At 41.8% G+C, this 18,582-nt stretch overlaps 1 protein-coding gene across 3 annotated transcripts in view; it reads left to right on the top strand.

The window, feature by feature from the left end:
* LOC139413849 (E3 ubiquitin-protein ligase Itchy-like) overlaps window positions 1–11,827 on the top strand; it is a 32,137-nt gene extending 20,310 nt beyond the window's left edge. For all 3 annotated transcript variants that reach the window (XM_071161660.1, XM_071161662.1, XM_071161661.1), the window contains exons 12-24: window positions 2,219–2,303; window positions 2,410–2,538; window positions 2,849–2,921; window positions 6,753–6,824; window positions 7,203–7,291; window positions 7,407–7,566; window positions 8,065–8,198; window positions 8,475–8,615; window positions 8,726–8,846; window positions 9,194–9,298; window positions 9,411–9,507; window positions 9,771–9,843; window positions 10,236–11,827. In XM_071161660.1, coding sequence (XP_071017761.1) covers window positions 2,219–2,303; window positions 2,410–2,538; window positions 2,849–2,921; window positions 6,753–6,824; window positions 7,203–7,291; window positions 7,407–7,566; window positions 8,065–8,198; window positions 8,475–8,615; window positions 8,726–8,846; window positions 9,194–9,298; window positions 9,411–9,507; window positions 9,771–9,843; window positions 10,236–10,335 — 1,379 coding nt within the window. In that variant the 3' untranslated portion in view covers window positions 10,336–11,827. The remainder of the gene's footprint in view (window positions 1–2,218; window positions 2,304–2,409; window positions 2,539–2,848; window positions 2,922–6,752; window positions 6,825–7,202; window positions 7,292–7,406; window positions 7,567–8,064; window positions 8,199–8,474; window positions 8,616–8,725; window positions 8,847–9,193; window positions 9,299–9,410; window positions 9,508–9,770; window positions 9,844–10,235) is intronic.
* Window positions 11,828–18,582: the final 6,755 nt, after the last annotated feature.

Consider the following 18,582-nt stretch of genomic DNA (forward strand, 5'->3'; position numbering starts at 1 on the left):
AAATAAACAGTAGATATGGTTACAAGGAAATGATAGGGGAGGTTCCCTAGTGGGCTAAGCCAATATGACGGCTTGGTGGACAAAGGGAAGTAGGTGTGGACTGAAAAGGGTGGGAAAGACAAAAGGAGTCACTACACAGTTGATAATTATATTAATTGAAATACTAATCCTTTGCACATGAACGCTCACTTATTCGTGAATAATTGTAATCAATATATATTTACGCTCTGTGTCGTCGGGATCTCTGTTGGAATCGTCCATCTTTCTGTTGGAAAGTTCATCCGAGCGTCTCTCTCTTTGCTTCCTTGAAGTCTTTTGTGGTTAGAATGGATACTTCAGAGTACCATTCAGAAATGTTGTTATAGGATAAATGTTTTGGCGGATGTCGGTCTTCGCATCACAGGTTGACATAATTTCAAACTGCAGACTAGTAATTAGTATCTAAGATTTGCTCTTATTCTGTCAGGATCGATAGTCTCAGAGTTGAACCATTTCCCGTCGTGTAGCCAATGCTCCACGTGGTATGGTTAGGAATTCAACACCCATTACAACCTTAGCTTATACTGATGTTTTTGTTGTCTGAACTCAACCTGTGCCCCCTCGGTGTCCATCGAGGTACACGTGGTCTGAAGAGGATTTCTTCAGGAGGGGGTTTTATTCGTAACAGTAGAAAAGGGCTGTTCAATGAGCCAGATCATGTCTGTGCTCATGGGAGCGGGCCAATGACTTAGTAAACTTTAAGGGAATACAATTCTCACATTAACGGTATAACATCACATTACACCATTTCACAAATAGTTTCATCTTTACTCATTCATTTTATGCAATAATTAGACACAATCCTCATAACGGAGGCACCTGTATAAACAGAGTTATGGTAATGTGGCTGGGTCACACACGAAACAAAACGGACCGGGTTGTAGCTGGCTTCTCCACCAACCGTTTACACATTCTCCAAAACATGGATATTGTTCAGTTCTCAAGTTCTGTGATGTAGAAGAAGTTCCTTTGTTCTACTGTGAAACTCTCTCTCTATACTGCATGGGTCTCCTCCAGGAATTTACGACATGAGATAACAGAACCTGGGTGTAGGGGAGAGAGGGGGATGCCACGATCTATTCCCAGAAAGGGCCACGTCATGACACAGCTACTGTATAAGTAATTTATTTTCCCCCGCAGTTAGCCAGGTTAGTTAGCTTACTAGCTACAATGACTTCCAGTTAGTTAGCAACTGCTCCTACACTCTTTGGCTTTACTGTAACACTGGTGTCACATGTACAAACATTATGAGGTGTCTCCAGAGGTGGATTCACTAGAAAACCAACCTAACGTAGCAGGCGTAAAATAAACTCCTGAAACTAGATCCCCTACATACTGGCCTGAAACTAGATCCCCTACATACTGGTCAAGACCAGAAGACCACTCTTCAACCAATCCAGTAAATGTGGAGGAGGAGTTTGGATGAAGTGTCGCCTTGTTAACATCCAAAAGCGGAAGTCTACCATTTCCCCTGAAAACCGGAACATCTGGTTTTTAGGGACTTTGCAGAGGCTACTAGAAACCAAACGCAATGAAATGGCGAGACACCTATCAGAATTTGGCCAATAGAAACTCTAATTTCCGAGGCAAAAAATAAAATGTTTTGCAACTGCTTGCTACAGTACTTTTTATCAGTTTTTCTTCTCCCCAATTTCATGTAATCCAATTGGTAGTTAGTCTTGTCTCAACGCTGCAACTCCCGTACCGACTCGGGAGAGGCGAAGGTTGAGAGCCATGCCTCCTCTGAAATACGATTCCACCAATCCACACTGCTTTTTGACACAATGCCTACTTAACCCGGAAGCCAGCCGCACCAATCTGTCGGAGGAAACACTGTACACCTGGCCACCGTGTCAGCGTGCATGTGCCTGGCCGCCACAAGGAGTCACTAGAGCACGATGGGACAAGGACTACCCAGCTGGCCAAACCCACCCCTAACTCGTACGACGCTGGGCCATTTATACGCCGCCTCATGGGTCTCCTGGTCGTGGCCGGCTGCGACACAGCCCGGGATCAAACCTGGATCTGTAGCGAAGCTGCCATCTGTGCCTTTGACCGCTGTGCCACTCGGGAGGCTCTTAATCCACTTTGTAAATGTATAACTGTAATGGAATCTTTGTGTGGTATGATGCAGGATTCTAAGTCTCGTTCTTGCGGTTTGTTTTGATGTCTACTGCAGAGAAGCGAACAGACACCAACGGCAGGGTATATTTTGTTCACCACACATCGCGGATGACCCAGTGGGAGGACCCACGGACGCAAGGGTCAGTTTCACTTCCAAACAAACAACCCAAATACTGACTGTAAAGAACGGCTCTTGTATGACTGTCGGTGCCCTGTAAATAAGTGTGTGTGTGTGTGTTGGTGTAGGCTGCTTAATGACAAGCCTCTACCTGAAGGCTGGGAGATGAGGTTCACTGTGGACGGCATCCCCTACTTTGTGGACCACAACAGGAGAACCACCACCTACATCGACCCTCGCACAGGCAAATCCTCCCTGTGAGTCGTGTGCACTCACTCACTGACTCCCAGTGACCCTTTGGTTGCTGGCCCTCCAGCCCACTACTCACTCACTATCTCACTTACGCGCTAACTCACTCTTGCACGTACGCTTACAGTCCAAAGGATTCAAATTGTTTTTAAAGATCCCAGGTGCACAGACACACACACCATTGTGCCATCCACTCACCCACCTTATTGTATCACTCAAAATATGTTGAATGTTATTTACTCCAGTGAGACCCATCAGATAAGCACATAAACAAATGTCATTGTCAACAAACTCTTGTATTTCATGCTTTCTTCTCAGTGAGAATGGGCCTCAGATCACCTACGTCAGGGACTTCAAAGCCAAAGTGCAGTACTTCAGGTTCTGGTGTCAGGTACGTACCCTACACACCCTGTACCCTAGCTTTGTATTGTACACTATGTCCTGAGAGCCTTTTGAAAATGCAGTCTTATCTGTCCTAATTCCCCTGAAGTATACACTTCCAAGTGCATTCTTTCCGCATTTAAAAGGAGGATTGAGGTATGCAGTGGCTATTCTAGCATGTACATTTTGGTGGGGCAAACGCAAAAAAAATGTTTAGATGCATGCCAGCAAAGCCTCTACACAAAACTAAACAATACTTTAATTGCACTATAACAGTGACAAGTGGTGCCCACAAACTGTTCGGGCCAACATAAAACTGTCCCAACAGCTGAGCTTTCTTTCCAGCACAATGGAGTGAATCCTTACCACCACTACACCTGACTATCAGTGATGGCTTTGTCTGGCAGCGAAACAGTTAATTCAGCCTCGTTTACTGTCTTTTTAAAGAACATAGCTGATATGGCTGACTTGCTTAAACAAATGTGGTTTCAACTGACAATTGAAATGTACAAACTATGGCATAAGGGAGCGATGAGCGGATAAGAGGCATTCCGTAATTTTGATTAAGACATTAATGAGCGAGTTAAGACGTACGAAGTCAATAACTATTTGTTCAGCACTTTTAAAATGACAGAATGCAGAACATGGGTTGCTCTTACAGTATTTCCCTGTACATCAAGTCTGAACCGTAGGATCAATAAAAGGGGCATTTAAGCAGACAATGAAACCTCTTACAATATTCAATGAATACATTTCTCAAAAACAGGTTATAGGCTACATGTGCACCACTTTCGTCAGAACAGTAGCGTTAGGTGAAATTAAGAGGTGAAAATATACCAAATGATTAGGGTGATGCACATGGGCTACTAACAGCTTACTACACAATATACACTTACTATTACTTTCTTAGCTACAGTATACATACAGTGAGCACCTTAATTCATTGGACAGTGACCATTTTGTTTTGTTATTTTGGTTCTGTACTCTAGCAATGAGTTTGAAAGGATACAATGAGGGTGGAGTGCAGACTGTCAGCTTTCATTTGAGGGTATTTTCATACATATCGGATGAACCGTTTAGAAATTATAGAAGCTTTTGTACATAGTCGTCGTCCCCCCTCGGCATCAAAAAACATTGGACAGTTTAACATAATGTAGAATTAAGTAATCATTGTTAATATTTGGTTGCATATCCTTTGCATGCAATGACTGCTTGAAGTCTGCGATGCATCAACATCACCAGACGCTGGATATCTTCCCTGGTGATGCTCTGCCAGGCCTGTACTGCAGCCATCTTCAGTTCCTGCTTGTTTCAGGGACTTATTGCCTTGAGTCTCTTCTTCAGCATGTAAAATGCATGTTCAATTGGATTCAGATCCGGTGATTGACTCGGCCAGTCAAGGATTTTCCACTTTTTGGCCATCAAAAACCCCTTCGTTGCTCCAGCAGTATGTTTAGGGTCAATGTCTTGTTGCATGATGATGTGCCGTCCAATGAGTTTGTAGGCATTTGGTTTTATCTGAGCAGATAAAATATTTCTGTAGACTTCAGAATTCATTGTTCTACTTCTGTCTGCAGTCACATCATCGATGAAGACAAGTGAGCCTGTTCCACTGGCAGCCATACAGGCCCAAGCCATAACACCCCCTCCACCATGTTTCACGGATGAGGTGGTATGCTTTGGATCATGGGCATGTCTTTTTTTTTCTCCACACTTTCCTCTTTCCATCACTCTGGTACATGTTATTCTTTGTCTCATCTGTCCACAATACTTTTTACCAGAACTCTTGGGGCTATTTTAGGTGCTTCCTCAGTCTACCGGGTCTTTTGACATAATTGAGTTCTCCGGTTGTTTTTTTCTTGTTAATGATGAACCAAACTGTCGACTTGGGCATGCCCAGGGTTTGTGCAATGTTCCTGATTGATTGATATTCATTTCTGAGCCATATGACGGCCAGCTTCATTTGCATCGACACTGCTGTCTTCCTCATGTTGTCACACCCCAACAACAACCTCCAAAGGCAATAGCAAAGTCTAGAATCAATACTATTCATCAACAGCTCTACTGCGGTCACTAATAACACAAATGAATACACCTGCCTAACGATACACATCTGTGAATCCAATTCAACAAATACTTGTAGTACCTTAAAATGGGGGGACCATGTACAAAAGGTGCTGTAATTTCTAAACGGTTCATCAGATATGTTTGAAAATACCCTCAAATTAAAGCTGACAGTCTGCACTTCACCCTCATTGTCATTGTATCCTTTCAAACTCAAAGTGCTAGAGGACAGAACCAAAATAATGAAACAATTGTCACTGTCCAATGAATTATGGTGCTCACTGTATGTCCCTTGCATAGTAATTCATTATGCAGCAGCATACAAGACATTTTGGACTTTTGCTCAATTAGGTCCAACGGCGGTCCATTGTGGGCAAATTTTGTCATAAAAGTCTAGCATTCTCTGGATTTATGGTGGGAATGGGGGGGGGAACACACAGGCACTCCATTGAATAGCAGGCTAGTGTTTGCTTTGCAATGCTTGCAGTTAGCCACTGATTCCTTCTAAATTACTCATTGTTGAATTTGCGATTTCCAACTTGTGTAATCTTTATGTCCAATGGCCAATGAGCACCGATATGTTTTATCTATAATTTATCTTAGTTATTTCTCTTCATATGACAAGGATTAAAAGGGATTTGCCAGTAGATTGTTGACTTGATTCATGATGACTGCTAGCTAAAATGTTGACATGATCAGTCCAATCAAAGCTACAGTACATATAACGTGATTTGACGTCATTTTACCTGTGGCTAATGACCTTGAGCCTTCTTGGAACTGCACTTGTAATTTAACACTCTGGCAGGACCAAAGGGCTTACATTTTGGATATCTACCCAAACGAAGGACTTAAACTTGGCAATGACGTAGTGTCCCCATGAGTGACAGAACACTGAGCCAATCACGGCGCAATGCTCCTATTTTCTGCTGGCTCGCCCCACCACCACAGAAAGCACTGAGCTAGGCTGAAACGTCTGCATTTTGGAGCTGCCTCACTCAAGAAAACAAAAAAGAGACCATGTGTGTATTTGGCTTTATTAACTCAATGATATATATATTTTTTACATTGTTTTCCAACTGATATGTGACATGTATTAATGCCAAAATAACATGCAAAACAGGCAAGCCCCCCCAAAAAAGATATTTATACACTACCTGTCCAAAGGTTTAGAACACCTACTCATTCAAGAGTTGTATTTTATTTCTACTATTTCTACATTGTAGACTAATAGTGAAGACATCAAAACTATGAAATAACACATATGGAATCATGTAGTAACCAAAAAAGTGTGAAACAAATCAATATATATTTTACATTTGAGATTCTTCAAATAGCCACCCTTTACCCTGATGACAGCTTTTCACACTCTTGGCATATGTGATTATCCCACCTAGCTATCTTAAGATGAATGCACTAACTGTAAGTGTCTCTGGGTAAGAGCGTCTGCTAAATGACTAACATGTCAATGTAAACAGTCAAGCTCAATCAAGTACAGCTAACGTGTTTGACTTTTCAAATAGTACTTGAACCCAGGTCTGGCTTCTTCCAGTCGTCATTTCCTTTTAAGGACGAAGACAAGTGAACATGTGCACACTTAAGGACACTTCGTGATTCCCACTTAGGTCCAATTTTCACTTAGTCATTCATTGATGTCAATGGGAAACTAAGTGAAAATTTGACTTAATTGGAATTTACGATTCCCCATTTTGGCCAAAAGGGAAGACCCCGAGTTAATCCTGTTGTTCCTGGGACCATAATGTGAGTCTTTGTCTTCCAGCAACTGTCAATGCCACAGCACATCAAGATCACTGTCACCCGCAAAACCCTCTTTGAGGATTCATTCCAGCAAGTGAGTGTATTTAAAAAATATATATATATTAGATTTTAAAATAATATATATATATTAGATTTTAAAATAATATATATATATTAGATTTTAAAATAATATATATATATATATATATATATATATATATATATATATATATATATATATATATATATATATATATATATATAAAAAATTGGCACACCACTAAACTTGCGCTCTTTGTAGTCCCTGTGAATAAATACAAAAAGAACACTAATTGAAAAGTTGTTAGTCTTCCAGGAATAGTTTGTCATTTCTTTTGAGCAACTTTGAGTACTCTATTTTTGCACCAGGGGCTGTGTTCAAAAATAGTCAAACGTTGTAATGTTTCCAATTCTCTCTCTTTGTCCATCAAAGATAATGAGCTTTCATCCACAAGATCTCAGACGGAGGCTGTGGATAATATTCCCCGGAGAGGAAGGCTTGGACTACGGAGGAGTGGCAAGGTAACTTACCTATTTTGATAGGTTAAGTATGAGTTCATATTAGGAATCATTGTGTGTGTGTGTGTGTGTCAGTCTTTTCAACATATTTTTTAAAACATTGTGTGTGTGTTGTCAGGGAGTGGTTCTTCCTGCTGTCTCATGAGGTGCTGAACCCCATGTACTGCCTGTTTGAGTACGCTGGGAAGGATAACTACTGTCTCCAGATCAACCCTGCCTCTTACATCAACCCCGACCACCTCAAGTACTTCAAGTTCATCGGACGCTTCATCGCCATGGTACCTACCTCAATGCTATCTATGGGGTGAATCCTAACCTCCACCATTAGTCTGATTTTCACTAAGTCATGCATTGATGTCAATGGGAGACTAAGTGAAATTGACTTCAGTGGGAATTCGGATGCGGCCCTTCACTAGCCTGGGCCTTGTTCATAAGGGCTAGTAACATAACATGTTGTAACAGAAAATGAGCCTCCCTGTTTCAGTTTGTTCAGCGCCGACTGTAGTTGCTGATCACATCCCTGGTTCATGATGTCACTCTGTAGTTGCTGATCACATCCCTGGTTCATGATGCCACTCTGTAGTTCCTGATCACATCCCTGTTTCATGATGCCACTCTAGTTGCTGATCACATCCCTGGTTCATGATGCCACTCTGTAGTTCCTGATCACATCCCTGGTTCATGATGCCACTCTGTAGTTGCTGATCACAGCCCTGGTTCATGATGTCACTCTGTAGTTCTTGATCGCATCCCTGGTTCTTGATGTTTCTCTACAGTCCTTGTTCCACGGGAAGTTCATCGATACGGGATTCTCCCTGCCCTTCTACAAGCGCATCCTGAACAAGCCCCTGGCCCTAAAGGACCTGGAATCCATTGACACGGAATTCTACAACTCCCTCATCTGGATCAAGTGAGTCTGGGAACGGGAAGTAGGAATGGGAATGTGGAGAGCTTTCCCTTATAATGGTGGTTTAGTGTCGGTTAGGATATGATGAGGATGATGGTAAGGGTTATAATGATGTTGAATATGATGAACAAAGAATATTGAGGATCCTAGTGATGATGGTGCTGATTATAACTATGAGTAAATTATGATGAAGAGGAGAAGAAAATGATGATGATGATAGTAACTGATGAGGTGAGGGGCTGGTGATGATTACTTTGACCCTCTTGTGGTTGCTCCCAGGGATAACAACCTGGAGGAGTGTGGTCTGGAGATGTTCTTCTCTGTGGACAAGGAGATCCTGGGGGAGGTTACTACTCACGAGCTGAAGCCGGACGGAGGCAACGTACTGGTCACTGAGGAGAACAAAGAGGAATACATCAGGTAGGATTGAAAACCAACTAGAAATTAGTGGGTATATATTTCTTGCCCAACAGAAGAAAGCATATTATCTGATACATTCTGTGTTGTGTGTGTGTGTGTGCTTCCTCCAGGCTGGTGGCAGAGTGGAGGTTGTCCAGAGGGGTGGAGGAGCAGACCCAGGCCTTCTTCGAGGGCTTCAACGAGGTCCTCCCCCAGCAGTACCTGCAGTACTTTGACGCTAAGGAACTGGAGGTACACCATGAGTTTATTCATACACAGATCAAACGAGTTACTGTAATGAAGAAATTAGATGTGAAAACCACTCACACAACTTCATGCTTACTCGATCTGTTTTATCTCAACATATGGTGGCTACACAGGAAATGGCATGGACCAAACTTCAGTATTTTCCCGTCAAATGTCTTCACTGAAGTATTGCGTGCTAGATTGTTGATGCTCAGGGTTTATTTGGAAACAGGTATTGGACAATCACCACAGTATACCGGGTTAAAAACCATGTTAAAGATTATCCCAGACTTCACTGGTCATTCTTCCCCATTGAGAGTGGTGTAACATAATATCTGGTCCCCCCCCACTAGGTGATGCTGTGTGGCATGCAGGAGATAGACCTGGTGGACTGGCAGAGGCACACCATCTACAGACACTATGCTCGCAGCAGCAAGCAGATCCTCTGGTTCTGGCAGGTCAGCAGGCCTCTACTGTTTCATTCATCAATTATGGTATATCGTGAAGGGGTGTTTACTGTTTGGCGTATTTTGACAATTAAATGTTCTGATGTGAACATGTTTGTTACAGTTTGTGAAGGAGATGGACAACGAGAAACGCATGAGGCTGCTACAGTTTGTCACTGGCACCTGTCGGCTCCCCATGGGTGGCTTCGCTGACCTCATGGGTACGTAAGAGAACCGTTTCTGCTATCCATATATACCATATGTTTTTTTTTATATTAAACTAACAACTAACCTACACCTTAAGGGATTGTTTATGGATAACTAGCAAGTAATCCATGGAAGTCAAGGATACAAATGTTTTTTGGGACCTTTATTTTGAAAGATATAGACATTGAAAGAGATCGATGGACCAGCTCTAGTCACAGAAATTGAGGATTTTGGTATTTGTGAGGAGAGTTTTCATGTCGTCATTTTGTGTTTTCAGGGAGTAATGGACCACAGAAGTTCTGCATCGAGAAGGTGGGCAAAGAAAACTGGCTTCCAAGAAGTCACACTTGGTAAGTTCATTAGTGGAGTTACTCTCCAGTCGTTTCTAAACGCTCACTGTCTGAACATCAACATACAATTCCTGTCATATCTGAGGGTTTATGCCAGTTCACCTCTCAATGTCAACTCAGTCTGCATTAAACATGACCCTGCCACACAATACTTTGTCATTTTAAATTAAGTCATTAATAACCTTTCCTCTTGGTATTCGAACTATTGATTTTGTTATCAAATATAAATGTTAGACACTTTTATCCAAAGCAACTCTGTACAGTGAGAACAATTTTTTGGTGTTAATCGTGCCATGCTCTTACCAACTGAGCCACACAGGACCTAATTCCATTTATGTGTCTATCTACAATGTAATTGTTTAATTTTGTATTCCTTGTGTTTGTAATCCCAGCTTTAATCGACTGGACCTGCCCCCCTACAAGAGCTACGAGCAACTGAAGGAGAAGCTGATGTTTGCCATCGAGGAAACTGAGGGCTTCGGACAGGAGTAGTAACACACGGCAGCCTAAATGGCCACCATGAGGAGCCATTCTCCACGCACTTTGATCTGTCTAGGTTTCAGGCAGCTGCACTTTTTCCCCCCAGGTCCTGGCTCTCTTGAGATGGGCAGGCACTAACAGACACGTCTCTTTCTGTCAGTCCGGAGCCACGTTATACAGACCCCCAAACCTGAGGTGGAATCACTGTCTCCATGGTGACGACCCTTCATACTGAATGATTCAGCTTTCACCCCCTGACCTGTGTAACCCTGTTGAAGCTTGCCTTATTCTGCCTAATCAGACCACGCGTCCGGGAAGAGAGAGAGAGAGGAAGGGGAGGGGATGTTCCCTCCCCATGTCACATCTGCCTGTCACCTCTTCACCACAGTAGTTAATAATCACGGAAGATATTCACTACAATGTCAGCTGTTTCATTTCTTCCCCTTCGTCTCCCTGAGCACAGACTGTTGAGTGTATGAATGAATGCTAGAATTGTGTGCTGCTGACTCTTCCAAAAAAGTCCCCTTGTCAATTTGTGACATTTAGAGTGTTTTAGTTGATTTAACATGTTGCTTTCCAGATGAAATATTGAATCTTAAAACATTTACTTTGCTGGTACACCACGGTTGTGGTGGTAAGGGTTTTTGTGAATGTTATGATGAAAAGCTTTATTTTTGGCGTGCAATAGTTTTACAGTCAGATGTTTATGCCCTTTATATAGATAAACCAGACGTTCATTAATTACCTCAATCCAAAGTTTTTCTTTATAAAGTCAGTTGTAATCAAGTCTACGTATTGATTTCAACCCTGAATATTGAAAAGGGTTTTATTTAATTTTTTTATAGCCTGAAATTGTTGTAGCAAAACAGGGTCGTATTCATTTTTCACCTAATGGGAGAACATTGATCTTTTTTTTAAACTTTGAATGTTTTTGTGCCTTCTGACCATGACCCTGGTTTGTTGTGTGATTTGACCCTTTCTTTCCCAAACAGTCGGCATTAGGACCGTACTTGTCTACAATAATAGCATTGTTTTAATTTTTAAGGCAAACCGAATGAGTTACTAATGACGTGGGAGTGTCAGCAGTGTATCAAAAGTTAATGTAAGGACAACCGATAAGGGAAGAGTCAATTTAGGAATTAGATACAGTAATTAAGAAATATGACAACTGCTTGTGAAAATCACTCTCATTGAAAGGTAAACCTTTTTTTGTTGTATAGAGAATTATCATCAACTCCAAGATCTAATGATAAAGGACTAGTTTAAATCATATCTACGCTAGCTGACACCCGCATAGCTGTTGTTTTGGTGGTGTCTGAGGTGGAACTGTGTTGGAGCTGTCAAATCCACAAGCGGCTGATGGGGTTTTACCTGAAGCAGACATTGCCATTGGATGTCACATTAACAGAAATCCCATGCAGCTGTGTTACAATTCCGAACACTGGCATCTGTGATGTAATCTACACCTCGATTAGGATGATATAAATCCTTATTATTTTGTTAATTGATTTTCAATTTGAGCATCATTATTTCTATATAGCCTAGACTTTCTCGTTCTGAGCTTCTAACACAGGTGGAAGTGGTGTGGCTTAGAGACCATGTTAAAGAGCAGCCGCTCAATGATTTGACATCAGAATTGGCAAAAGGAGTTACCTCAGCGACTTTGAGGGTGGTATTATCCTCGGTGCCATTCGTGCCGATTGGGCTTTTCAAGCACGACAGTGTCTAGGGCTTACATAGAATGGTGCGATAAAGAACATTAAGTCAGTGGCAGTCCTCTGGGCTAAACGGCTCGTTAATAAGAGGCCCGAAGGAGAATGGCAAGAATTGTGCAAGCTAACAGGCCGGCCACAAACAGGCAAATAATGGCACAGAACGGCATCTCGGAACGCGCAACTTGTCGGTCCTTGTCGCGAATGGGCTATTGCAGCTGACAACGGCACCGGGTTCCACTCCTATCAGCTAAACACGAGAAGCGATTACCAACACTGGACAATTGAGGAGTGGAAAAACATTGGCTGGTCCGATGAATCCCGGTTCCTTTTCCGTCATGCTGATAGCAGTCAGGATTTGGCATAAGCAGCATGAGTCCATGGCCTCATCCTTCCTGGTGTCAAGTGTACAGGCTGGTGGTGTAATGGTGTGGGGAATGTTTTTCAGGCACACCTTAGGTCCCTTGATACCAATTGAGCAACGTTTTAACATTTCCAACACCTTGTAGGATCAATTCCCCGGAGAAGTCAGGGTGTTCTGGTCCAACCCGGTACTAGATGGGTGTACCTAATAAACTGTTTATATGTATGTCCCAGGCCCATAGCTCTAAGAAATATATATACAGTGCCTTGCGAAAGTATTCGGCCCCCTTGAACTTTGCGACCTTTTGACACATTTCAGGCTTCAAACATAAAGATATAAAACTGTATTTTTTTGTGAAGAATCAACAACAAGTGGGACACAATCATGAAGTGGAACGACATTTATTGTATATTTCAAACTTTTTTAACAAATCAAAAACTGAAAAATTGGGCGTGCAAAATTATTCAGCCCCTTTACTTTCAGTGCAGCAAACTCTCTCCAGAAGTTCAGTGAGGATCTCTGAATGATCCAATGTTGACCTAAATGACTAATGATGATAAATACAATCCACCTGTGTGTAATCAAGTCTCCGTATAAATGCACCTGCACTGTGATAGTCTCAGAGGTCCGTTAAAAGCGCAGAGAGCATCATGAAGAACAAGGAACACACCAGGCAGGTCCGAGATACTGTTGTGAAGAAGTTTAAAGCCGGATTTGGATACAAAAAGATTTCCCAAGCTTTAAACATCCCAAGGAGCACTGTGCAAGCGATAATATTGAAATGGAAGGAGTATCAGACCACTGCAAATCTACCAAGACCTGGCCGTCCCTCTAAACTTTCAGCTCATACAAGGAGAAGACTGATCAGAGATGCAGCCAATAGGCCCATGATCACTCTGGATGAACTGCAGAGATCTACAGCTGAGGTGGGAGACTCTGTCCATAGGACAACAATCAGTCGTATATTGCACAAATCTGGCCTTTATGGAAGAGTGGCAAGAAGAAAGCCATTTCTTAAAGTGTCGTTTAAAGTTTGCCACAAGCCACCTGAGAGACACACCAAACATGTGGAAGAAGGTGCTCTGGTCAGATGAAACCAAAATTGAACTTTTTGGCAACAATGCAAAACGTTATGTTTGGCGTAAAAGCAACACAGCTCATCACCCTGAACACACTATCCCCACTGTCAAACATGGTGGTGGCAGCATCATGGTTTGGGCCTGCTTTTCTTCAGCAGGGACAGGGAAGATGGTTAAAATTGATGGGAAGATGGATGGAGCCAAATACAGGACCATTCTGGAAGAAAACCTGATGGAGTCTGCAAAAGACCTGAGACTGGGACGGAGATTTGTCTTCCAACAAGACAATGATCCAAAACATAAAGCAAAATCTACAATGGAATGGTTCAACAATAAACATATCCAGGTGTTAGAATGGCCAAGTCAAAGTCCAGACCTGAATCCAATCGAGAATCTGTGGATAGAACTGAAAACTGCTGTTCACAAATGCTCTCCATCCAACCTCACTGAGCTCGAGCAGTTTTGCAAGGAGGAATGGGAAAAAATGTCAGTCTCTCGATGTGCAAAACTGATAGAGACATACCCCAAGCGACTTACAGCTGTAATCGCAGCAAAAGGTGGCGCTACAAAGTATTAACTTAAGGGGGCTGAATAATTTTGCACGCCCAATTTTTCAGTTTTTGATTTGTTAAAAAAGTTTGAAATATCCAATAAATGTCGTTCCACTTCATGATTGTGTCCCACTTGTTGTTGATTCTTCACAAAAAAATACAGTTTTATATCTTTATGTTTGAAGCCTGAAATGTGGCAAACGGTCGCAAAGTTCAAGGGGGCCGAATACTTTCGCAAGGCACTGTACATATAATGTGGATGAGAAGAATTTAACATATAGTAGTTAACATGTAATTAACTTAACAGCAATGCGGCCCTAGTTTTATAGGGTTCCGTTTTGTCATTCTAGATTTTTTTGTTTGTTATAAGTTTGTGTTGCTAAATATTGCATCACCTGTCCCAAATGATGTTAGTTATTCTATCAACGGCTGCAGTGAGCGTAGCAAAACGACTGAATCAAGAGTCAAATCTGAACCATGTCTATGCAACAACAAAAAAAAGGTTGTGATCATTAGGCACCTAGTGGACTGGGGGATTACCTGGAATTGTCCCATAAGAAACGCTCATTCTCATTACACATTGCAAAATGTTCTATAACTTGTTCCTTCGTGTGACCTGATGAACATCACCATGTTGATTGGCATTGGATGAGATCTACCACTTCTGACCTTTAGTGAACTCTGCTTCTCAGGCATTTCTTCAACATGCCTCTCGGTAGCATTTCTTCGCAAGAACAGTGGCAGTATAATCAAGTTAGATTAAATATAGCTTTCTTTCAAGAAATGTTTAGGTCACAGATGTGTAATTGCAGTCAAATCAAGCATCCATGTGACACACGTAATATCCTTGTCGTGAGTGACTGGTATTTGAATTCATTTGACACCAACTTACATACAGTGCATACGGAAAGTATTCAGACCCCTTCCCTTTTTCCACATTTTCTAACGTTACAGCCTTATTCTAAAATGGTTTAAATAACATTTTTCTCATCTACACACAATACCCCATAATGACAAAGCAAAAACATTTTTTATTTTTTTTTATTTTAGCAAATGTGTACAAAAAATATAAACGGATACCTTATTTACATAAGTATTCAGACACTTTGCTATGACTCGGGAATTGAGCTTGGCTATATCCGGTTTCCATTGATCATCTTTGAGATGTTTCAACAACTTGATTGGAGTCCACCTGTGGTAAAATTCAATTGATTTGACATGATTTGGTAAGAGACGCAACTGTCTATATAAGATCCCAGAGTTGACCGTGGATATCAGAGCAAAAACCAAGCCATGAGGTTAAAGGAATTGTCTGTAGAGCCCTGAGACAGGAATGTGCCTTGACACATATTTGGGGAAGGGTACCAAAATAATTCTGCAGCATTGAAGTTCCCCAAGAACATAGTGGCCTCCATCATTCTTCAATGGCAGAAGTTTGGAACCACCAAGACTCTTCCTGGAGCTGGCCGCCCATCCAAACTGAGCAATCGTGGGAGAAGGGAGGTGACCAAGAACCTGATGGTCACTGACAGAGCTCCAGAGTTCTTCTGTGGAGATGACTGTCCTTCTGGAAGGTTCTCCTATCTCTGCAGCACTCCACCAATCAGGCCTTTATGGTAGAGTGGCCAGATGCAAGCCAGTCTTCAGTAAAAGGCACATGACAGCCCTCTTGTAGTTTGCCAAATGGCACCTAAAGGACTCTGACCATGAGAAACAAGATTATCTGGTCTGATGAAACCAAGATGAAACTCTTTGGCCTGAATGTGAAGCGTAACCTGTGGAGGAAACCTGGCACCACCCCTACGGGGAAGCATGGTGGTGGCAGCATCATGCTTTGGGGATGTTTTTCAGCGGCAGGGACTGGGAGACTAGTCAGGATTAGGGAAAGATGAATGCAGCAAAGTACAGAGAGATCCTTGATGAAAACCTACTCCAGAGTGCTCAGGACCTCAGAATGGGGTCCAAGACAACACAGGAGTGACTTGGGCACAAGTCTCTGAATGGACTAACCAGAGCCTGGGCTTGAACCCGATCGAACATCTCTGGAGAGACCTTAAAATAGCTGTGCAGCGACGCTCCCCATCCAACCTGACAGCTTGAGAGGATCTGCAGAGAAGAATGGGAGGAACTCCCCAAATACAGGTGTTTCAAGCGTGTAGCGTCATACCCAATAGCGCTTCAACAAAGTACTGAGTAAAAGGTCTGAATACTTATGTAAATGTTATATTTCCGGGGGGCGGGGTATTGTAAATTAAAAAAATGTCTAAACCAATTTTTTCTTTGTCGTTATGGGGTATTGTGTGTAGATTGATGAAGGGGGAGAAAGCAATTTAATCCATTTTAAATGAAGGCTGTAACTTAACAAAATGTGGAAAAAGTCAAGGGGTCTGAATACTTTCCGAATGACAAAAATAGTGTTAACCCCAGCCTAGTGGCTGTCTTAGCTGTGAGTGTCTGGGTTGTTTTTGAAAGACTCCTTGAACTTCCATTAAGAAACACACTTTTAGTTTAAAAACAAATATTTTCAAAACGTCACGTATTGTGTGTCGTGGCTGTCTCGTCTCTGATACCACTTTATAACTGGGTGTAAAGTCAGGGCGATTCGACATCCCATTGCTTCACTGCATCCTCAAGACTTCTTGACCACACACTCATTCTGGCTGACCACCTCATAGTGCACTGCCATGAAGAGATTGCTGTTATTAACAAATAACAAGTGATAGCACCTTACTCGGCTTATTAACCACTTTAAATTGTTGTTCTTTTTTTAAAGTATTGCCATGTTCCCAGATCATAAAGGAATAAAATGTACAGAAATGTGTTGGTGTTAACTAATCATGTTGATAGTATTTTTCATTGTTAAAGCTCTCTAACATTTTAATATATGTGAGTTAATGGTTGGATGCTAGTTATTTTTTCTTATGTGAAGATGAAGGATCTTTATCATGTAAAAAACAAATCTAAATAAACTGGGCAACTGGAACTTCCGTCTTTTGCGTGATTTTTTTTTTTTTTTTTTACATTTAAGTCCCGCAAAACCTCAATTCAGACGCTATCAAATATCTGACGCTGAAATGAATTTAGTAACTGTCCGGTGAAAATCTTACTTAAAAGTTCATATTCTGTTAACTCATACCCAAATAATGTTATTGACTCTTCCTATACTCGTATTTAATTAATTGTTTATGGTTCATTGAGCAAGCATGGGAAACAGTTTTTAAACCCTTTACAATGAAGATCTATTATTTGGATTTTTACTAATTATCTTTGAAAGACGGGGTCCTGAAAAAGGGACTTTTTTTTTTGCTGAGTTTATATCCAGGGGATTGTGCTTGGGTCGACTGCGGGGAATGAGAGGTAATGTGTTTTAGTCTACGGAGCAGAGCTCCTCTCAAGGGGGTGATAACCATGCCTCTAAGTGTAGAGGATTAGCAACTAAAGAAGGTTCTTGGCGTGTGTGAAGCCCAACGATTAACCAGAAATCGAGGCGGCTGGAGGGAGGAAAGTCTGGCCGTGATGCTGTGCTTTGAGTTGGAGGTTCTCCCTGATAGGGTGATGTTAGGATATGAGTTATTTGGTTAGAGCATTTTTGCCTAATGTTTTTCAGGGTTTCCGCTGCCAGAAGTATGAGCATGGTCAGTGTGTAGGAATGTTCAGCTGAGATGTGGTAGGGGTGGAGGTTTCCATTTAGTGGAGACATGTCTGAAGGAGGAGCCCTGACAGTGTAGTAACTGTGAAGATAGTCATTAAGCCAAGAATACAGAAATCCTGGTTAAAGTGAAACAGATAGAGGTAGCCAAAGTCAGAGTAGGACCGGGTGTTACATATGCAGTGAGAAGGGTGGAGAGGGAGGGAATGCTTCTGCTGTCGCTGTGATAACAGAGCCAATGAAAAAAGTTAATGTTACTGTGCGTTGACAAATCCAGGTTTTTGGCCTTCATGGCAATGGTCGTGAATTGTGCTGCGCAAGTAGAAAGCGGGTCAGAGAATTGCCATTATTGTGAAAGCGGCAGGATGTTTTCTGGATGCTCGAGACATAACTGCAGAGGATCTACAGAAGATGTTGGGAGAAGGAGTGCCACCCTCCCACGCCTGTGGGCCAAGAAGGGATTAATTTACCTGAACTCTAGCATGGATAGTTGGCTAGGGGTGGGTAGTGTAGTATATGTAGTTTGGGATGTTTCTTTTTTATTTGTGAAAAAAAATAATGTTTGCATTTGAAGTCGAAAAACACAGTTGTATTGGATGCCAACCTCCATTAAACCCAAATGGAGAAGAAGTACTCTCATTCATATTTTTAATGACAGGTATATGCCCACACAATTCTGTTATTGGAGTACGCTCACAACATTCCAACACAGAAATGCTGCTCTTAAAACATACTTAACTACCATTTTTTGGAAGGAAAACTATTTTTCTCATATTGTAAATAGGTCATATTTCATAAAACTCTGGCAACACTGGACAGTTACTGTAACTTGGTGGCTGTCCTCAGGCTTAAATAGGAACCTTCATGCATATTCCTCGTCCAGTGACGGAAAATATTTGCGCGG

This window comes from Oncorhynchus clarkii, chromosome 7 (genome assembly GCF_045791955.1).
Source record: "Oncorhynchus clarkii lewisi isolate Uvic-CL-2024 chromosome 7, UVic_Ocla_1.0, whole genome shotgun sequence".
Taxonomy (NCBI): Eukaryota; Metazoa; Chordata; class Actinopteri; order Salmoniformes; family Salmonidae; genus Oncorhynchus; species Oncorhynchus clarkii.